Source organism: Diplotaxodon limnothrissa, linkage group LG3, assembly GCF_057381915.1.
Source record: "Diplotaxodon limnothrissa isolate DT_005_m linkage group LG3, D_limnothrissa_male_GT1.1, whole genome shotgun sequence".
NCBI classification, from domain to species: Eukaryota; Metazoa; Chordata; class Actinopteri; order Cichliformes; family Cichlidae; genus Diplotaxodon; species Diplotaxodon limnothrissa.
Genome location: NC_140598.1, coordinates 28,660,394 through 28,684,121, shown reverse-complemented (window position 1 = coordinate 28,684,121; position 23,728 = coordinate 28,660,394). Strand labels below are relative to the sequence as shown.

Genomic DNA, 23,728 nt, shown 5'->3' with positions numbered 1-23,728 from the left:
TCACATGAAAACCAAAATAATTCCAAACGCCAGATCTGAATGAGGGTCAATTTGCCTGTTGCAAGGAGAGCTTAACTTCTGTCTCGCTAGCTTGCCCTGCGCTCTTCCTTCTGACGATGCTGTCTGTGTTGAGCGCTCAGGGGATCTGCGCTCGACAGTGCAGCCTAGGCGGAGTAGTCGAACACAGATTCACTGAGCGCTCAACACAGACAGCATCGTCAGAAGGAAAATTGATAAAATAAATTACAAATGTTGTATTGTTCGATACATATGCGTACCGAACCGAAAGCACTGTATCGAACGGTTCAATATCGATACGAATATCGTTGCACCCCTAATATATATATATATATATATATATATATATATATATATATATATATATATTACTTTGTTAATACAGAGAAAAAATATGTTGACTCAGGGGGCTGAATAATTACGCACACCCCACTTTGCAGTTATTTATTTGTAAAAAATGTTTGGTATCATGTATGATTTCCGTTCCACGTCTCACGTGTACACCACTTTGTGTTGGTCTTTCACGTGGAATTCCAATAAAATTTATTCATGTTTGTGGCTGTAATGTGACAAAATGTGGGAAAGTTCAAGGGAGCCGAATACTTTTGCAAGCCACTGTATATGTGTGTATATATATATGTGTATATATATATATATACACATATACAGTGTAGTACAATACAAATGTAGAGGTGTATATATATGTATATATACACCTCTAATAATAATAATGGATTGGATCTATATAGCGCTTTACAATGCCAGTATTCATTCACTCTCACATTCACACACTGGTGGAGGCAGCTACAGGTGTAGCCACAGCTGCCCTGGGGCAGACTGACAGAAGCGAGGCTGCCATATCGCGCCATCGGCCCCTCTGGCCACCACCAGTAGGCGGTAGGGTAAAGTGTCTTGCCCAAGGACACAACGACCAGGACAGAGAGCCCGGGGATCGAACCGGTGACCTTCCGGTTACAGATACGCATCCCAACCCCCTGAGCCACGGCCGCCCCCCCCTACACTTGTATGACCTCTACACTTAGCAGGGTAGCAGGGACAGAACCGTGGACAGCTGTCCCAGCGGTCTCTGGTATGGTGTGGTTTCAGCATGTTAGTTGGTGTCAGACATTTTCTTCACTATTACATTGGGTCCTGAGAAACGAGCCATGAGGGCAGAATTAGGCACAGGCAGCAACACAAGAACTTTGTCCCCAGGCTGAAATTGCCTTTCCACTGCAAACCGTTTCTTCATGTTGGCCTGGGATACACAGAGAGCCTCCTGTGACAAAATGAGGAAAAGTTCAAGGGGGCCGAACTTACTTTTGCAAGCCACTGTATATCAGAGAGAGACAAGTTTGTGTGTTTGCCAGCTGTTTGTTCTTTATGTTGACTTCATATCAACCTGAGTGTCATTTCTCTTTAGTTCTGATCTCACTGCTGAGCTGCACAACAAACCAAGGTCAGTAACCTTCTTCTGTCACAGTTTAAACCTGAGAAATGCTCACTGATATGACCTGATTGGGTTCATGTTTCACAATGAAGGTCACATATAAAACTGAAGAAATAAAGGATTAAGGAAAAGGTAGACAAGAAATCATTGATGTTGCATTTTAACCCTCACAGCTCGTCTGACTGTGAGTCCCAGCAGCTCTCAGTTCTTTGAAGAAGACTTTGTGTCTCTGAGCTGTGAGGAGGACGACAGCTCTGCTGGATGGACTCTGAGGACCAAAAATAAGATCACTCAGTGTGGAGATGGGTGGGGAAGATGGTCTGGTTCTTCATGTGACATCACTGTTTTCCCATGGGACAGTGGAGTTTACTGGTGTGAGTCCAGAGAGGGTCCCATCAGTAACATGGTTAACCTGACAGTCACTGGTAAGCTGAGTGTGTGGAGTTAGTGTTGATGAAGCTGTGTGTAAATGGATGAAATGCTGTAGTTTGTCTCTGTGTTGAGGTGGATCAGTGATCCTGCAGAGTCCTGTCCTCCCTGTGATGGAGGGAGATGACGTCACTCTGCTCTGTAAAACAAAGACCACTCCCTCCAACCTCCCAGCTGCTTTCTATAAAGATGGCTCCCTCATCAGGAAGCAGCCTACAGGTCACATGACCATCCAGCATGTTTCCAGGTCTGATGAAGGCCTCTACAAGTGTGACATCAGCGGTCATGGAGAGTCTCCATCCAGCTGGATCACTGTCACAGGTGACACACTCACCTGTCTGTGTTTCTGCAGCTTTCAACATTCACAATGTGACGATAGGGATGGGTATCGTTTAGGTTTTATCCGATACCGGTGCCAAATCGGTACTTTTGAAACGGTGCCGGTGCTCAAACGGTGCTCAAACCGGTGCTTAAAGAATGGAGAACACAAAATTGGTCCAAAAACCTCTCATATTCAGCTGGTTTTATGTAAAAAGATAACAATGTTAGCCTTTTCTGCAGCTATGGGGCATATATGGTATCACTCTTAGCTGGAAGCAGTGCTTAAACAATGGAAAAAATACAAACTTTGTCCAAAAACCTCTCATGTTTAGCTGTTTCCCTCTTTTTCTTTGGTCATTTTAGCCTTGAGGTGTTACCTCCTTTGACAGTATCACAGTATCAGCTTAAAGCACTTGTTGCTGCTGAGTTTGCATATTTTGCTGTGAAGTACAGCCAGACTTTTGACCGCTTCGCCTTGGGCATTTTTAATCTGTAGCTCTGCTCTAACAGAACGTACGTACCTGGACCCGCCTACTATCCTCGGAAACGTAAAATGATTGGCTAGAAGTGTATCACAGCTCAGGGAAAAAAAGCACCGAAATAAAGCACCGAAATGTGCGCTGCTTTTCGGTCTGGTTACTACCGTTTATGTCAGAACCGGTGCCATCATGGCACCGGACACCGGTACCCATCCCTATGTGACGACAACTTAATGACTGTGTTTGCTTTATTTTAGAGAAACACACCACCACACCTCCACCTACATCCACACCTCCTCCATCACTGTCCTCCACTGCTCTCTCTGTGTTGTCATTTCTTAAATCGATCTGTGGGTTCTTACTGGTGTTACTGGTTCTGTTAGGGAGACGATGTGTTCACAGGAAAACTGAAGGTGAGACTCAGACATTGTTTTTCACAGTAAATTATTTTGATGTGGTACTCACTAATATTTTTCTCACAGAATGAAACAGTAAATCAATTTGCTGTTCATTCTGGCTCATTTCAGCTGATGGAGAAGTTAGAGATGACATCACGTACAGTCACAGAAAATCTCAAGTCATCAACAACAGCCAATCAGAGGAAGCAGAGGTAGTTTTTAATGCGCTGTGTGTTTAGGTTTCATGTTAATATTTAGAGGAATTATAAAACTAAAAGCTAAACGAACTCTGTGAACTCACTGAGCTTAAACTAATGTGTCACATGTCTTGATATTTCTATATTTAAATATTGTTTTGATGCATTTTCAATCATCCAGGTAAGTAAATCTCCAAAAGTTGATTCTGTTCATCTGGACGTGGCGTTTTGTGGGAGAAATCTTTCGTCACTCATCCAAGTGACTTCTTCAGTCTCAGCTGACTGCAGGTTTCCCCAATCTTATAAACAGTACATTTGCATAATGAAGTCAGGTCCTTAATCATTAACATGCAAAATCTCGATTCAGAGATGGTCTTTCCCTTTTCATGTAAATAGCCTCCTTGACTCCGCGCTCACACCAGCGTTCCTCCCTGTCCAGGATGTGTACATCCTCATCATTGAGAGAGTGTCCACTGGCCTGTTTGGTTTCCCTGATGTATAAATCCTGGCAATCCTCCTGGCACTTAACAGTGTGCACTATGTTACTCTGTTTGTGTCGGGGGACCCGATCCTTGGGGTGGACCAATTTTTGGCGAAGCGTGTTTTAGGGTTTAAAAGCCACAGAGACTCGGTGTTTAGAAAAAAATGCGTCTCAACTGCTCCGATACTCCTGACAGATACGGGATCACTACAGATTTTCGCTTGTGCAGCAGTTGTCCGTCTCTCCTGGATTAGCTGGAGCTTTCTTTAGGTGCCTTTCCAGCTTTGACAAAAGTCCAGCTGGGATAACCACATTTACTCAGGGCCTTCTTGATGTGCTGTTCTTCTGCCTCCCTGGCCGCTGTGTCAGTGGGGATGGTGTTCGCTCTTTTCCACTTCTTCCATGTACAAATTGGCCACCCTTGTATGTGACAGAGGTGGAATGGAGACACAGTTCCAAAAGCAAACACACTTGGTCGATGCTGAGAGTGGTCCTGTTTCTGAGGTTGGTGTCATCCTGTAATCTCTTACGGACTACCTCCAACGCTTCCGTGACTGGGATGCAAGTGAAGAGAGATGCAACGTCGTACGAGACCATGGTTTCATCTGCCTCCATAATGACATCTCTCACCTTCTCAGTCCAACGTGTTCTGGATGTGGTGCTCAGAGCTGCCCACCAGCGGGTTGAGGATCGAAACCAGAAACTTGGAGATGTTATAGGTGACCGAGTTGATCATACAGACAGTTGATCAATGGTCTTTGATTCATTATGAGTCATTATGCAAATGTACTGTTTATAAGGTTGGGGAAACCTGCAGTCAGCTGAGACTGAAGAAGTCACTTGGATGAGTGACGAAACGTTTCTCCCACAAAACGCTACGTCCAGATGAACAGAATCAACTTTTGGAGACAATGTGTCACACAACTTTATGAATACAACAACTCACTACGTACAAAAAATCTCATACAAGTTCAAACATTGGTGACCTTGACCTTAGATTCAGATGTAATGCTGTCTGAAAATGTTTTTATCTCAGGAAGAATATCATGTAGGCTTCTCATACTGATAGATTAGCTGCATCTACTGATAATCTCTGACAGTTTTGAATTTGGCAACTTTAACAAAATCTGTGCACATTTTATTTTAAAGGTTTCTGAGTGGTGCAGTATAATATGTAGCTATAGTAGCAGCACTGTTTCAGTCTTTGACAAAATAACATTTAAAACTTTTTCCCAGTTGACATTCAGTGATTGTTCATAATAATCACTCTCCTGCTGTAAATGGACAGATCTTTTTTTAAAAATTGATTTTCATTTCAGCATTAAAGTCTTAAATATCTTTAAACCTTGTAGTTCTGTCTTCTAGAACTTGTGCTCTCTGGAGTTTTTGTGCCAACTAAATCCAGGAGAGATGAAGAGACCAACAGAGAGCAGAGAGCCTGAGAAAGCTGAAAGTTGTGAGACAGGAGAGAGAAAAGCTGTTTTATGCTCGGCTGACAGAACAGAGTTGTATGTTGTGAGTTTGTAGGTGATGTTAATGAATGCTGTTCTTTGCATGTGTTTTTCAGCCTGTGGTTAGTCTGTTAACAGAAACTAACAGCTCTGTGGTCGTCATGTTTCCTCTGTCAGATAAAAATACTTCATCTGCTCAGGTTGTACTGCAGGATTGTTAGTGTGCAAACAGAATCAAGATCAGTTCTGCTCACATATATGTCACAGTTTTGTATTTTACTGATATGGTTTGAATCATTTTATAGTTTGCATAACATCCTGGTCCAGTCAGTCTCAGGATCCCTGGTTATTGGGCTGTTCTTTGTTCCACACGTACAGACATTATATTTGTATTTATGAGTAAATCTGTTTTATGCCTGTGATAGAACAGCTGAAGAAGATCATCAGAGTTTATGATAGGCCACAGCATCTCACTTTGAGTTGTTGTTATGCCTGTGATCAGGATGTATTTATGCACGGCAGATGTCATGAACCAACCTCAATGCAGTAAATTTGTCATCACTGGATGATGAACATTTGTATAAAACATAAAAACAGAACTCTTTATTCTACTTTTGATGAATTAAAAGACAAGATAACATTAGAACTCTGCATGAAAACAATGTTTGAAGTAAAATTTAAATGAACCACACCTCAGCACCTCAAACTGTCCTTTAAAAACACTGCATGGAAAACCACAGCAGCCCCCCCTGCTGTTTCCACTGAGCTGATAAATGAAGACAAACAGGAATCTGTCAACACAATATATACAGTGTGACAAAGTGTGGGTCTGTTTTGTACCTTCTGATAAAATGTTTTTTCTTCTCATATTGTTTAAAATAAATGAACAAATATAACGAGTGTGGTCTTATCCACACAAAAAAGAATTGGTGAAAATTTTAGGAAATATTTTCATTGTATAAGAAGCAGTGATAAGTTGTTGTCTTTTTTAAAAACACTTTTATAACTTGTAGCATTTGCAGTGATTTCCTCTGTGTGTGTTTCATTGTACAGAGAGTGATCCTGTTCCCGTCCACTCAGCCCTGAGACCTGAAGACATCATTTATGGACAAACAGGTACAGCTGCTCTTTATTCACTTTCAGAATATCACTGGTATCATGTTATGAATTGTAACTGTTACATTCTACAGTAATGCTTTACTGTCATCGAGAGTTTTGCGATCTGACTAAATGTTTACTGTGCAGGACAGAAGAAAAGAAAAGAAGAAAAGAGATGTATTTTATACATTTGTGTCATCATAATATTTACTGAAATGATCTCATGGGAAATGTGTCCAAACCCTTTCACTGGTATGTCAGGTCTGATTTTAAAATGTTACATAAGTCAAAGTACAAAAGTATCAGGATCAGCAGAATTAGCCCCAAGAATGAAAGTAAAACTAAAGCTTATGACTTATATCTGATTTTATCCGACTTTATTACATTACTGTTCCTTGTATTCATGAGGGGAACATGTCCACAACAGTCTGTCCACACTTTAGGAGACAACACAACTATTCATAGAACTGGAGGTACATCCAGTAACTACTATTTTCATGGAAGTAACTGGATGTTTCTCTAAGTTTCTTTTTCCACACAGACATATTTTAAACTCCTGTGACATCATAACAGCTCTGCCTGGTGGTTCATGTATCCTCTGCATTAATGAGGCTCTCATCTTTTTAATGTGATGTAGGGTTTGTCTCTTTTGTTTAATAGAAGCGAGCATAAAGATTATGAAGTTTTTTCCTTGGCTTCTGTTCCTTTTTATAAATAGTTGAATATCATTTATGCAACAAACAAACTCAGCAGGTCAATTGTAAAAATCACTTTTATAAAGATGAAATCACATCAGCAGCATCCTCCACCTGTAAGCTGTGAACATCTTGTAAACTGTATGAACATAGGGAGATTTGTCCTCTCTCAGTAATTTACTGAGTTTATTTCGCATTTTGTAGTTAACATTTTTTGTGCGGCATATTGGCTGTTAATGGGTTAAACTTGACCTCATAGTTTGGTGTGTGATAGGGGGAAATTTGAAATCACTTTAATGTCAAAAACATTATCGGGTGCAGATGCTGTGCAATATCATACTTTACATTTTTTATTTATTATTTAATCCTTCACATTTACATCATACTTCAGGCTTAATATTGAAACTTCTTTAAATTCCTCCCAAATTTGGAGCTGATCAATTTAACTTCAAACTGAACTCACACATATGAAGCTTTATCTGCAGTTTGTTTCTCCTGTAACCAGTTTGATCTTCAGAGAGACGATGTCACTATCTCACCGAACCCTCAACAACAAATTTAAATTTATCACTAAAGTGCTTTAAATCCTCTCCCCATTCTGTCAGTTTACTTTACATAAACATATCAGATGAGTTTTAGAAAAGCCTTTTATTCTCTATTCTCACACCATTTCAACTGTGTGTGTGTCTGTGTTCAGACGTTGTCTATTCTTCACTGTAAGGCAAGGCAAGTTTATTTATATAGCTGTAGTCCACCAGTCCAACCAATGACCAGCTGCTGGTCTCTAACTGGTCCACACAGCCCCTCAGACCTGAGGAATTTGACTTATAATATTTACTTGTCTATATTGTGCAGTGTCCTCTCACTATAATTTACACTCTCAGTGGCTATACAGGTCTGTCTGTATGTAGTGTAACTAAAAGTAACTAAAATATAAATGTAATGCATTGTTTTGAATGCCCTCTGTAACTTTGCTTTGTGTGGCACCGTGCAGTTGATTCTACAGTGTTGTCCTGCTTCCTCTGCAGCATCAATAAACTTTGCTGTCACATGTTGTTCCTGTCGTGTGGTTCTGTGGGTTTCAGAAAGAGCAGCGATGGAAACTTTGAACAATGTTTCTAACTGATACACACCTCTGTTCAGAGCAGATAACAAAGAACAGGCAAGCGGCTGAACCTCAACCACAGAGTAAAGACAGAAGGAAAATCATTCAGTGGTTGAAAGAAAGTGTGTGTGTGTGTGTGTGTGTGTGTGTGTGTGTGTGTGTGTGTGTGTGTGTGTGTACAAAGAGATTTATTTCAAGGAAATCCAGTATGTAAGAATTTAGTCCTTGGCTAGTTTCGTGTTAGCGTGCTCTTCATGCAGATGTTTGCACAGAGTTAAAGTCTCGATGGCGATTTCTTTTTTTCTGTGCTTGAAGCAGAACAACTTTCCCATCACACTCTCAGCCTCTCGTGGTACAAAAACAAAAGTAACATCTCCACTCATCAACAGTTGTCGACCTCACCACCATTTTCCTCCTCCCTGCACACAAATTGACAGCTGATTGTAGCAGGAAGAAAAACACACATCTGATATATTTTTAATTCATTCATTGTGCAGATAATTGAAGTGCCTTTGTAATGAAATGAGTGGCAATAAAATTGTAAAATTATTATTGATGACTTTAGTACAGTAGTGTGTCATATTATTAAATTACTCTAATGTAAAACCATTATTTTGGGAGCCATTACACCCAAGAGGAGATCAAGAAGAGAGGTGTCCTGGTAAGTCAGTGCCGCAGGCGATATCAATTGTTGTAATACCAAAACTGACCACTAGTACATACAATGACACTGTTTGGACTTATGATGACAGAAGTGACCTGAGCACAGATCTTTGCAATGCTTTCAAGCACTTTTCAACTATTTTGTTCTCTAATGTATGCCTTTCTCCTATTTGTGTATATATTTATGTATATATTCTTCCTGATTTTATAATTTTATTTATTCTTTATGTTTAATATGTTATTTTATTCCACACTTGCTGTGGAACACCTAGAATTTTGTTGTACATGTACAATGATAATAAAGGTCTTTTCTATTTGGGTTATTCAGTCATTCAGTTATTATTGCTGGAGAGCAGACCTCCCCGGTCTCTCTCATTTGTAAATGTGCAGTACTGCGCCAGCTGCAGTGGATTTTTTTTTCTGTCTTTCAGGAGCCCATTTATGTTTTCATCAGTACTGAGGCTTTGCTGATAGTTTTGATTTAGCTTAGCAACTTTGATGAAGTTGAACTAGGTTGTGTCTATGTGTCTTTTAGCAATTCTCTGGTTCAGTGCGTCATTTTCAAACATTTTTCTCCTTTAGTTCTGATCTCTCTTCCCAGATGAAAAGGTGCTGAGCTAGGTGCAACCCAGTACCAGTAAGGTGTTCCTAATATAGTGGCTGATTGATATTTGCATGGTGTATAAAGGCATCAGTCACAGAAAGGTAAAAGCCAGTAGATGGCAGCAGAAAGATGTCTGAATGACTGAGAAGAGGCTTTACTGTCAGGAAAAAAGAGAAAAAACAGACATGTTTCTATCCTGCGCACAATGCTTTCTGCACATTTGTGTAAAATAAAAAGCACAAAACAGAAGAAGCATTTACAGTGTATAAATACTGATCAATGCTGCAGTGAGCTGCAGTCAAACAGGTCAAAATTTGACTCCTTGTATTCCAGATCTCTGCTCAAGGTTTTCTTCTTCTTTTCAGCACATTTCAGTTAAAACCATAAATTATTCTGATCACTTCATCACTTTACGTCAGAGAACCAAGTTTGCTGATCTGATCATATTTCCATATACAAACTCTGCACTTAGGCAGATCAAGTTTAGCACTATGAGCTTATTTCATGTTAGAAAGGCGTTCCTGGGAATATTTTATTATGCCAGGAATGATCTCAGCTCTCTTTGGAAAAACACTTCCTCTTGATAACACTTGATTGTTTTTTTCTCTAACAAGTACGTGCTCGGCAGGAGCCGTGTGAGTTAAACATTAATATTAACTTTAGTTTCGTTGTTCTAAACTCTAGATAAAGAGTTAATTACTGTAATGTTGTTGCATAATGACAATAAAAAGTCTGAAATCTTTAATTATTAAATATTGGTGATATGATTTTTAGTGTCATAATGGAGAGTTAAAAAGACCAACAAACACATGTAAGACTTTTTCACAGTTTTATTAAAAATATTTACAGTGTGTAAATACTGATCAGTGCTGCAGTGCACATGAATTGCTCTCAGTCTGGCTCATCACCTGGGACCTGTTTGTCATGGGAGACCCTACCAGGAGCTGAACGCTCCAGACAACTCAGCTCCCAGGATCGTCTGAGCTCACAAACCCCTCCACCACGATAAGGTGGCAATTCAAGGAGGGGGATTGTTTAGGGGTTGTTCAGGGGAAAGGGGAAGGGGGATTTTAAATAACTGCAGATGTCACATTAAAGTCTTTATTTCTACAGAAACACAGCCGTGTCTGTTTACGAAAAATCTTTTCTCTTTTTTCTGGATTTTTATAGATGACAAAGGCCACAAAAATCATCACAGCTGAAACTGCCAGACCAACGATCACTCCAACAGATCGACCCACATGGAGTGCTCCTGGTGGACCTGCAGGTCAGAAATATGTGTGAGGTGTCAGATGATTTCTACAAAGTCTCATGAACAAGATCTACAACCAGGAAGCATTTTCACCTCTGATCACACACTTAACTCTACTCACTCACCTGGAGGATCAACACTAAGGCTGGTGATAATGATGGATTTCCACAGGCGTCTTTGATCGATGAAGACACGACACTTGTATGTTCTAGCGTTTTTAACTGTCACATTGTTCAGAATCAAAGACACGTCTCCATCCTTCATCTGTCTGTCCTGCAGATCCACCCGGTTCTTAAAAGATTGATGCTGGTTGTGAGGGTCAAAGTGCCCGTCCCAGCTTAAAAAGACATATTCTGTCTTCAGGTCGGATCTGCTCCCTTCTACAGCTACGATGGAGGTGTTTGAAGCTTCACATGTCAGAGTGACATTCTGTCCAGATTGAGCTATGATGTTTTTGTGGTCTGAAAGTATGAAAACAACAAAAAGCAGATAGAAAGGTCAAAGTGCAGCTTGTCACTTCTCCTCCACTGAGCAGTGAGGTGAGCAACAGAGACACTGCTAAGCTCTGCTCTGTTGCTTTATTGGCTCACTATTTGGAACCAAAGACATAAAGAAGCAATTAAAAAGTCAAACTGTCCTCAGACCGAGCTGCTCTCTAAGCTGTAGCAGGCTGCAGGACAGCCTCCTAAAACCAAAGTGCAATACTGTAGAAATATACAGTGAAGTTTCAACAAAAATATATCTGATATCTCTGATTTCCTTTTGGTTACATTAAAAAATAACAATTGGATACAAATAATAATAATAATAATAATAAAGAAAGTTTGAAACCTAAATGTGAGCTGTTACAAAGTCCATTAATCATTTCTCAAATCTAACTGATCTTAAAGAACATGATAAATTAAATCACAGTTAAGTGAAAACGCAATACAAGTACAATAATTGTGCTTCAGAGACTCTGCAGCTTTTAGCAGCAGCTGTTCAGTGAGAACAATTAGAAGCTGTTTGATTGTGAATAATACAGGAATAATCTTACCCTGAGATGCTGAGATAAGGCCTAGAAGCACAGCCACAGAGACTGTGCGTTTGATGTTCAGCATTTTCTGTGGGCACCCAGAAAGTTGCCCTTTCGTTATGAAATGAGGTGCACAGAGGCACTCTCTGAATCAATCCAACAATTTTTACAGGCACTGTCTCCTGTTTTGATCCTGTAAACCTGATACAGATTTTACTGAAGCAAAAACTTGTGATAGTGCAAGTAGTTATAACTGCACCTTTCTGAATACACACAGAACCACCAACAGCATTTCCACTTTGCGTCTCTGAATTTATACACAGCTGTGCCGTGATACTCCACCTTACACAGGTGGGCCCTGGCTCTCTAGGCCCACCCACTTCAGCAAAAGGTCCAGCATAGCAATCTCTTCAGTTTTTTTCCAAGTATCAATAAATAAATAAATGAATAAATGAACAAAAGAATAATTTATCCCCTCTTTTTAAAAATAATAATAATAATAATTAAAAAAAACAAAAAAACAAAACACCAACTTTTGCACTGATCAACACTCACGTTCTGAGTCCTGAGAACTATTAAGAGACTGTACTTAATGGATGTTTTTTTCTGTTTTCTAGCATTTACTTTGGAGTTTCCCACATTTTAATTTAATTTATTATTTTAAAAGTAGGAACCCTGTGCCAGTTTCTGGCTGCACAGTATGAGAGTAAAGGGCTCATAGTGGGAAGTCACTGAATGCAGTAAATGCATGTTGTAGCCCAAACCGCTCTGGCTGCTACAAAAACAGGATTGATAGTTGATCTCATTAGTTAGAGTTAAATGTCGAGGGCTATTGAATATTATATTGAAGTCATCCCTTCCTCTCAATATGGGATATATTACACTAATGATGATGTTACATTAGCTTCTTTACTCCTACAGAAAAACAGCCGTGTCTGGTTATGGCAAGATTGAGTGGGAGGTTTTTTTTTTCCAGTTTTTTCTCGATTTTTATAGATAACAAAAGCCACAAAAATCACTACAGCTGTAATTGACAGACCAACAATGACTCAAACAGATTGACCCTCGCTCCTGCTGGACTTGCAGGTTAGAAACAGGTGTGAGGTGTCAGCTGATTTCTACAAAGTCTCAATAAGATCATCATTAGAAAACAACATCAACAGCTGGCTTCTCCTTTGATGACAGACACAATAAGCTCTACTCACTCACCTGAAGGATTAGCAACACTAATGCTGATGGTGCTGATGGATTTCCACAGACGTGTTTCCTCCATGAAGACACGACACTTGTATGTCCCTGTGTCTTAAACCGTCACTTCCTTCAGAGTCAAAGACACGTCTCCATCCTTCATCTTTCTGTCCTGCAGATCCACCCTGTCCTTAAAAGATGGATGCTGGTTGTGAGGGTCAAAGTGGTCGTCTCAGCTTAAAAAGACATATTCTACTTTCATGTCACGGCTGCTCCACGGCTATGATGGAGGTGTTTGAAGCTCAACATATCAGAGTGGTGTTGTTTCCAGCTCTGATGATTTGGTCTGAAAGAATGAAAAGAATAAAAAACAGAGAGTGAAAAGGTCAAAGTGCAACTTCTCTTTGATTAGTGTGATGATACAGTGGGGCAAAAAAGTATTTAGTCAGCCACCGATTGTGCAAGTTCCCCCACTTAAAATGATGACAGAGGTCAGTAATTTGCACCAGAGGTACACTTCAACTGTGAGAGACAGAATGTGAAAAAAAATCCATGAATCCACATGGTAGGATTTGTAAAGAATTTATTCGTAAATCAGGGTGGAAAATAAGTATTTGGTCACCTCAAACAAGGAAAATCTCTGGCTCTCACAGACCTGTAACGTCTTCTGTAAGAAGCTTTTCTGTCCCCCACTCGTTACCTGTATGAATGGCACCTGTTTGAACTCATCATCTGTATAAAAGACACCTGTCCACAGCCTCAAACAGTCAGACTCCAAACTCCGCCATGGCCAAGACCAAAGAGCTTTCGAAGGACACCAGGAAAAGTATTGTAGACCTGCACCAGACTGGGAAGAGTGAATCTACAATAGGCAAGCAGCTTGGTGTGAAAAAATCAACTGTGGGAGTAATCATCAGAAAATGGAAGACATACAAGACCACTGATAATCTCCCTCGATCTGGGGCTCCACGCAAGATCTCATCCCGTGGGGACAAAATGATCATGAGAACGGTGAGCAAAGATCCCAGAACCACACGGGGGGACCTGGTGAATGACCTGCAGAGAGCTGGGACCAAAGTAACAAAGGTCACCATCAGTAACACACTACAACGGCAGGGAATCAAATCCCGCAGTGCCAGACGTGTTCCGCTGCTGAAGCCAGTGCATGTCCAGGCCCGTCTGAAGTTTGCCAGAGAGCACATGGATGATACAGCAGAGGATTGGGAGAATGTCATGTGGTCAGATGAAACCAAAGTAGAACTTTTTGGTATAAACTCAACTCGTCGTGTTTGGAGGAAGAAGAATACTGAGTTGCATCCCAAGAACACCATACCTACTGTGAAGCATGGGGGTGGAAACATCATGCTATGGGGCTGTTTTTCTGCCAAGGGGACAGGACGACTGATCCGTGTTAAGGACAGAATGAATGGGGCCATGTATCGTGAGATTTTGAGCCAAAACCTCCTTCCATCAGTGAGAACTTTGAAGATGAAACGAGGCTGGGTCTTTTTTTTTTCACATTCTGTCTCTCACAGTTGAAGTGTACCTCTGGTGCAAATTACTGACCTCTGTCATCATTTTAAGTGGGGGAACTTGCACAATCGGTGGCTGACTAAATACTTTTTTGCCCCACTGTATACAGAAAGGGAACCCTGAACTCTTCTTGTTAGATTCGTGGTTTACAGTCAGAAGGAGCCAAAGACATTTTGAAGCAGATCTTATCAGATTAGATTATTGATTACTTACCAAAGCCATGACCGACAAAACAAAACAACAATTTTATTTGTCTGAGCAGTCAAAGCACTTTACAATACTCATTCATTCACATAGTTACAGCCATTCACACAAGCACTTTATCTAAGCTTTTTAGTGCTTCTATCTAACATTCACACACATTCACACTCCGATGCATCGGAAAGCAACATGGAGTTAGTATGTTGTCCAAGGATATTTGGGATGCAGACTGGAGCAGACTGGGATCAAACCACCAACCTTCCGCTCAGTAGGTGACCCACTCTGCCACCAGAGCTACAGCAGCACAGCCATGGAGACAAAAACTAGTGTGTTTGCATTTTTTTTAAGTGAAAAAAAGTAAAACACAAACAATCCCAACTTTTAAATCTGGGCAAAAACTTGTGGTACACTAAGTTGTATTTTATGTTGTTGTTTCCCCCCAGTACAGTTGCCATAGATATCATATCTTGTGACAAGTGACTGATGTCTGACTCAGTTCCTGTTTTTCCTCTTAACGAAACACACCGTCAGTCATTTGTCTTAAAAATTAACAGATAAAATTTGTAATGAATTAATTGTGCACTTCCTTTCTCTTTTCTTTAGACTTTCACGGTTTTATTTCTATTTACATGGTTTTATTTTTATTAACAGAAAACCTTTTTCTGAGCTGAGTATATCTGTGGCTTTTTGTATTCTTTATTCTGACATCATCCACTGTGCTTATCTCTCAGTTTGCTCATGGCGTGTATAGGTCAGTTTGCCAATGACATGCAGAGATTGTATGTACCTATCAGAGTTTGCCTATGTTACTAATGCTCCCTAAATTATCTCCATCTCAAACCTTTTGTTGTGCTCCTAAGCTAGCGTGTGTCGTGACTGCCTGTGTTTCTCAGTCTGCCCAGTCAGAGATTACATTTTTCTGTTTTTATGAACAGAAACTGTTAATGGTGTTTCTGGGTCGATTCTATCTGAATCACTTTGTTGTGCACCTTTGCAGACCACCCCAAAAACTGTTATTGTGTGTGTATGCAGACCTTCCAAATGACGCACATGACCTGAACCCTATCCAGTCTCCCCTTTATCACCTGTACATACACCTAAGTCCAGGAGTTCTGCACCATCTAGTTCTGAGTCCCTCCACCTCTGTTGCTGCATTGCCAGCAGCCTTTGACCAAGCCACCAGATTTGTCTCATTGCCTTCGGCTATACCAGAGGTGAGCTCTTGTTATTTTCCTTGTTCTGTGTGTACTTTTCTTTTTTTGTGCTTTGCTTTTAGTTTTGCTTCCTTTGTCTAATCTCTTGTGATTTAGTGCACCCGTGTCTTGTAGTTTTAGCTTCTTCTTTTGTTTTTTTGTTTTTCTGCTTTTCTTTGCATGTTTGCCATCAGCCTAATAATTTGCTTCTTCTTAAACACACTTTGTCAAACAACACATGACTGCATTTGAGACTTCAAACAGAAAAACTTGGCCTGCACGTCCCGGACAAGTTAAGAAAGTTAATGTTTAGATTTGTTTAGATTTACTATCAGCTCGACAAACCCGTGATTTACGGGAAGGGCGTTGTTCATCTGATAATGAATATGAAGCCTGATTTATGACTTTGTTTATTACTTAGTGTCTAGAGATCTGCTGAGTGAGGGTTTTTAACATTTTAGTGTTGCAGTTTGTCTCTGTGCCTTTGACCCTGTGTAGTGATTATCGCTTCTATAATAAACTGAAAATTTCAAACTAGATAAACTGATCAGGCTTCACATGCAAATAAAGCACAGCATGAGCTAATCTGCCCTGAGATACTTTAATGGGATTAAAGGTTTGGGCCTTGGGTCACAGCTGAGCAATCAGATAAAAAGTAACTTATCTCATCATTTTCATATACAAAAAACAATGCAGTCAGAGACAAAAATACACACATCACACTACTTTTTGAAAATTATTTATTAATTTTGCTTTTTCACCTTTGTAAACATGTTTAAATTGAGTTTTATCTTCATCTGTTTATATTTTAAATGTATTTGTTGATATTTTTCATGATAATTGCGTTCAATATTTGCACAACTGACCCACATTCCACACACTGCCACAATTTAAAACACCAATGACAAATATAAACATATACATAGAAATTAATTACCAAATTGACTAGTATGAAAAGTGGGTACAGCAGCCTCTCCTTTTTCTAGAGCTCCAATTAAACATTTATATTTCGTTTTCAAGTCCAGACATTTTTCTGCCTTTTGTCGCTTTCCATTGATCCCAAAACAAACCACAAAAATAATCACTCCAACAATCATTATCACAAAAATTTTCAGACCAACTTCCACTCCAACAGATCGATCTTGAAAGAGTCCTCCTGGTGTATCTGCGGGTGAGAAACAGCTTTGTTTATTCATCAACAACTTCACCTCTGATCACACACACACTCAACTCTACTCACTCACCTGGAGGATCAATAACAATCAGGTAGATGATGCTGATGGATTTCCACGGGTGTGTTTCATCGATGAAGACACGACACTCGTATGTTCCAGCATCATTAAGTGTCACATTCTTCAGAATCAAAGACACGTCTCCATCCTTCATCTGTGTGTCCTTAAGATCCACCCGGTTCATAAAAGATGGATGCTGCTCTTGTGGCTGAGGTTGCCCTTCGCGGTTCAAATAGACATATTTTTCCCCCAGGTCAGCTCTCCTCCACATTACACCTATCATGTCGTTGTTTGGAGCTTGACATGTTAGAGTAACGTTCTGTCCAAACTCAGCTGTGATATTATTCTGGTCTGAAAGAAGGAAAAAGACACAGAATGGAGAAAATGAATGTTCAAAGTACATCATCTCATTTCTAGTGCCATTGCACTGATGCACAGTGGAACTACTTGTTATGATAGCAAAGATGTGGGTTAGTGTTGGAAAGCACCAGATACATCTTCAAGCAGTTCTTAAATGGTAAATGGCCTGCATTTGTATAGCGCTTTACTCAGTCCCTAAGGACCCCAAAGTGCTTTACACTACATTCAGTCATTCACCCACAGGCGATAGCAGCTACATTGTAGCCACAGCCACTCAAGTTATTATCAAATCCTTTTTTAAACAGGTCTTCTCACTGAGATCTGTTTTAGAGAGATCTAGGTACCGATAAAAACCACACAGTTTGATTGGAAACAGGCACAACATGAGAATTTCAAACTCAGAAAAAAAAAAAAATGTGAGCAGTCACATGTCTGATAGTAAAGTTGGAAAGATAAGACAAAACTGGAAACAAGTTTTAAGCAAACTGCCATGAGGCAGAGCTCTATTCTAAGCTAGGACAAACAACATCTATCTGCACCCAGCTGCTCGACAGTCTGTTAAAACCAAAAACAGATTACTCTTTCATTATGAAATAACTCAGTTCACATAGTTCACTAGTTTGATTTCACCTTACCTTCAGAAGCTGAGGCAAGAGTCCACAGCATTGCTGAAAAGACTGTGTGGCTGTTTTTAAACATGTTTTGCGTGTAGACAGAAAATCGCCCTTTTAGTCTTCGAATCACAATTCAGTGGTATATATTATTATTATTATTATTATTAATAATAATAATAATAATAATAATAATATCTAAACCCATTTATGGTCTTACAAAAACAATCTGACATAACATACGATATAATAAAATGCATTCCTGAAAACCTCTCAATATATGTGAAGTGGGTGGACCTGAGGGGACAGGCCCCACCCCGTTCCACAGCTGGGTCGTAAACCTAACTGCCTGTGGGAAGTATTTTCCTAGGTTTTCCCAGTGGGCTTCTTCCAGAGGAACATCATCAACATTCTGTGATTTCCTTATCTGGATGATTGAGCATGAATCAAGAGAGTTTTTTTTTTTTTTGTGTGTGTGTAAAATTATAAGTATCAAAATATAACTAAATGAAACAGAGCATTTTGACCAATCGTATAGAGGCTATTTCACAATCAAACAGTGCCTGTTACATCTGAGCAGCACGTCACAGTTCAAAGATTATTGTATGGAGCAATAAGAAACTTTGACCTTTTCATTGTATCCGTCTGTAGAAACCAGGTCTTATATCAAGCTCATGCTCTTTGACTAAGCTTGAACCTTCTCTTTTCATTTTTGAGATCTATAGGAGAAGTCTCAGTTGAAAAAGAAATGTCCTGAGGATTACAAAACCATAATTGGTATAGATCTCTTATAATTAATGGATTCATTATTATTTAGGCTTGTTTCAAGTTTTTGAGTAACACTTTATAATAAGTGCACACTATTAAGCATTAGTTAATGGTTACTTAATTATCTCTACAACATCTACAAAGTATTTCTCATAATCAGTTAATAGTTTACAAGCACTGTTTTAAACACTTTATTCAAGATGAATAAGCTAATGTATAACACTTTTTATTAATTCTGTTTTCCTTTTCTAAAACTCATTAATCATTTATAGATGCTACTCTGCATCAGTTGCAAACCAGTCGTTTCAGGATGTTCAATGGTTTACAAAATCATTGGTAACAGGTAAGTAGATGCTTAACATAATCTATGTAATACTATAAACTCTACATGTACTGCACATACTAGTTTCATACTAGATGTTTTATAAACACTGAATGTCAGGGTTACATCAGTCAGCTGCTATAGCTTAACAGATGTCTTACAATACATTTATAACTGTCACTTAAAGGCTGCCAAAGCTGTAACTCACTATCGATCAACTTCTTTTTCAATAGATTATCTATATACTCTTAAATATCTTAATAAACTTGTTTAGGAAGTTACAAACCATTTGCTACTTGTTAGTAAAGTATTTTGAGTGAGCCCATCTAACGTGGGGACTATATATACCTTACAACCTATTTATAGATGTGAAAGTTTCTAAAATACATTGTAACAAAAATAAATGACAACAAAGAAGGTAGATCCAGAATGCACTGTATTTTTAAGATGCCAATCACAAAAACATCAGAATAGTGCTTACAGATTTGACACACAAATGTTGATACAAAAATAAAAACAGTGTCAAACTATCAGCCAATATTTGAAGTAATGCAGAACATGGCTGGATGCAAACTATATGAGGCTCTTTACATAAATTGTTCAAATAATTCTTCTGACATGTCATGAATCATCTGAGTCTTTCTGTGAAAAATGATCCCTATGAATGCAGTCTATTGCAATCAGAGACCTAATCAGATGGTGATGATGATAAAAGAGGAAATGCTTAAAAATTTGTTAAGGTAATAAAAAATATAACTTATATAAATATTAGGTGTAAAACTAAAATAAGAAAATAGATGAATGCTGCAGAAATTCAGTAATCTGATGATTTAGCGGAGTGGCTAAACATTTAAATTCACATTAAAATTCACATTCGGAACTGATTCTGACTAATTATTTTATTACTGAGCACACTCTCAGTGATGCTGTTTATTTCAGAGGTAATGGCTCCACATTAGAGAATGCGATTGCCGCCCGTGGGAGCGCGCAGCTGCTTAAAGCTGTAGTGCCCAGATTACTTACAGCTACTTCCATGCAACTGATATAAGATGCGGTAAGCTGAAGACAGCTTCAACCGTCTGTTTGTTGAAAAATAGTAACGTGACCGCACCGCATTTTCTTGTTAGTAACATTAACTGCATTGTAATGATAGAAATAGTTATTCGTTAGATTACTGGTTACTGAAAAAAGTAATGCTGTTAGTAATTCCATTATTACCATCACTGGAAATATGTGTTAAAAAAAGAAATGATTTTTAATTTCTTTGTAGTTTATTGCAGCTTTTTGCAATTTATGTAGATAATATGGTCTTATTGCACACATATTAATACAATTTGGGATATAACAGTTGTATTGATGTATAGCATCTTGAAATGCTCCCCAAAATGGCACTACTACTACTTAAACTGTTTTTTGACAAACTTGTGCTCTGCAGGCAGGACTTTGTTAAACTGATCACTGACACAGCGCCTGATTTATGGTAATGTTTATAGCAAATATAAAGAAAATTGTCAGAAATGTGTGTCTTAGTATTTGAATTCTGAAGAGATCAGCCCTTAGGGTTTCTTTGGGATTTTCAAACACAATTTTACCTGCAGGTGAGCTCAGGTGGTTTGCTCGTCTCTCTTGAACTTGATTAGCATGATTTGAGTCAGAACAGTCTCATGTGATTACAGATAATGATCAGAACAGAAAAGAAACCAGACATAAATCCCAATGACAAGGAAGTTGTGTGGTTAATGTAAATTTTCTGCATCTTCAGTTATCCACACCTTAGACTCAGTTTTCGCAATTCACGTTTTACACACCTGGTCTCTCGATGTTGGCCTGCTCCACAGTTCATATTGGACAATCATGTGTCTGCCCTCCTGTCCTCAACAATCCTCTGGACTCTGGAAAGAACAAAATTGTACATCTTGGCTTCTCACTCCTCTGCTCTATCAGACACTCTCTTTGATTCCTCTCCCTCAATATCACTGCTCTCCATTTTACCAAGTCACGTAGAAGTAAGAAGAATAAGATGCAAAATATCCCCGTAACTTACCAGTTTAGATTCAGTGGATGAACCCCAACCTTATTGACTTTTGAATTTTTTTAAGTGTGGTTATTTATAAGTATTGTTACTATAGTTGGAATAAAATCTAAATATAATATAAGATGTTTTAAATTCAGGTGTAACGCCTGCTGTCCCCACCCCTTCCAGGTTCTACTCATGACAAAGAAGCAGAGACTGTGATAGACTGGTAGGTGGTGTTGGCTGATGAAATATAAAACTTGTGACTTCAGCTGCATGCAAGCCAAACAAAGGCTCTTTACATGTGTGCTCATGTGTGTGAGATGATAAATGTTTGAATGTGTCACCTTAAATGAATCATCGATCACCATTCTGACACTCCTGGGATTATTAAACAAATTTCAGAGAGCCCGATTTAACTCAATACTCATCAAGCTGAGTCTCTTCTGCTCACAGGCTTTTAAGTCTCCCACAGTGTCAATGAAAAAAAAAACAATTATGAGGTGAAGGAAGGATGTGAAGGAGAACTCATAAGGAAATGGGAAGAAAAGAATATTGTACCATAATGACTATTTAACATTGTGATGACGGATGCTGCAGAAATGGGTCTGCTGTAATGAAACTACAAATTCCAGAAAGACTACCACCGGATCAATGCGTTCTTACTGTGTTGTTCCATGAAGGCTGTACAAAAGTTATTCAACAATATTATTTTTTTTTCTCTCAACCTCTTTACTTATTACTTAGTCATGTGATTTATTTTTTATTTATTTTTTTGGCATGCATATAACTAATACATAACAGCAGTGTAACAGTAACTTTTCTCTTAGTGTCTATCAGTTCTGAATCATTTGAATATGCAAGAACTATATTTGCAGTCACTGCCATTCATCGGTCTTTAAACACTAGTGAAGAATACAGCAATACAGTTTAATATAATCTTATATTTTCAACAGATCTGCTGCTAAGTCACTCCGTAAACATACAAGGATGAAAAAAAGTCACAATGAGACGAAAGCTTAAAGGAACAAGAAATGCATGGAATATTGTTTCATGTTGATAATCCTATTACAATCAATCAAGGAGATTACAAATTCCCAGATCCTGAGCATTTGTGTTGAGGTTGATCTGTTGAGGTTGAGGTCACTGAGATTCAAAGTCGTCTGATAGTTTTAGTAGATGCACCTATCGTATATATTTGAAAATCAGCCTATTGTGGCTGAGGGATAAAAAGTAAATGGGAGTTAGGTACCAGAGGGGTGTATGAAGGAAGTTCATAACAGTCTGGTGAGGTTAGGGTTACTTTTAAAATGTACTTCACTACAGATTACAGAATCATCATCAATGACATCCTGCAAATTCTTGATTGTTTTCTGTGTGTTGTTGCTGTTCTTAGATACTGAAGTGGCAAATAACCCAGGTAGCTACCAAAACTCAAACTATTGATATTCGGATCTATCCAAATATCAATAGTATTGACACAACACTAGGTTTATTATTGAATCAATACTAGAGTGATAGGGTCAATACTTTAGTTTGTTTCTCTTTCACAAGTTCAGCTACTTTACACGTGCAATTTAAAACACTGCAAAAATTTTGTGTATTGGAAGGAAATTCTCTACTCTGGCAACACCAAGATAAAGACATGAAAGACATAGAATGGCAAAAAATACTCAGGTAGCTCATATAGTGTGAAAGTAAAGTGAAAGTAATATTTGTGCCATGACTAATGTTTGATCTGCAGCATTAGCTACGGTTAAAGTGTTATTAACCATCACATTTGTTACTTTAACAGGCCAGTTTCCTATAGATTAGATTAAGATAGTTAGGTAACATATTGACTGTACTGAATTGTGTCGAATTGTATTGTGTTAAATAAATAATTTTATTAGAAATTGAAAAAATATGCCTCAAACAAACTGTAAACTGTCTGAATATACTGTTATGTGTTAAATTTCAGGTGAATATATATCACATGTAAACAACAGAAGTTGACCCAACGTGCTTTACAGACACATTTATATCCCAGGTCTTCTAAACCTACAGTTTCAAAATTCACAAAAAAGATGAAATGCATGTTTTGTTGTTGTAAGTATATTATGGAATTAACAGTTAGTAACATTAGTAGAATGTTCTCAGTGTGCCAGATTGATGATGATTTATCTCATTAAATCATACATATCTCAATACTTATCTATATAAATTATAAGTATCAATATTGGCAATACTGGCCCTTTATTTTCATCTATAGTATTGCAAACCACTAGTCAACATTTCAGGATTATAAAGTCAGACATTTGTATTTAGTTCTTAAAAAAATACTGAAAACGTTCCTGTTTTCCATGATTTTTCCAAGCTGACTTCCAACTAGCACCAAAGGATATAATATTATAATGCAATGAAAGTGCTGACTTAATGCTAATTTAGAAAAAAAGACATAATTTCATTTTTTGCAAGCAGCATACATCACGTGTACGAAGTTCATCAACTAGAACTTTTTTGCTTTCAAATGAAGTTTCTTACATCATAATAATAATCTAATCATAATTTTAACCCAAATTGCAGCTGAAGAAGCGGATTCAAGAGGCATTGAACTAAATTTAACCCAGAAAGCAACATTCTTGCATGTCTAATATGTGTTATTATTAGA

At 38.5% G+C, this 23,728-nt stretch overlaps 1 protein-coding gene across 1 annotated transcript; it reads right to left on the bottom strand.

Moving 5' to 3' along the window:
• Window positions 1–17,007: 17,007 nt before the first annotated feature.
• LOC146635234 (myelin-oligodendrocyte glycoprotein-like) lies at window positions 17,008–18,029 on the bottom strand. The gene is made up of 2 exons (XM_085350059.1): window positions 17,999–18,029; window positions 17,008–17,354 (listed from the first exon to the last, which is right to left on the bottom strand). Exons 1-2 carry the CDS (start codon window positions 18,027–18,029, stop codon window positions 17,008–17,010), a joined length of 378 nt encoding a protein of 125 aa, XP_085206185.1.
• Between the last annotated feature and the right edge of the window lie 5,699 nt (window positions 18,030–23,728).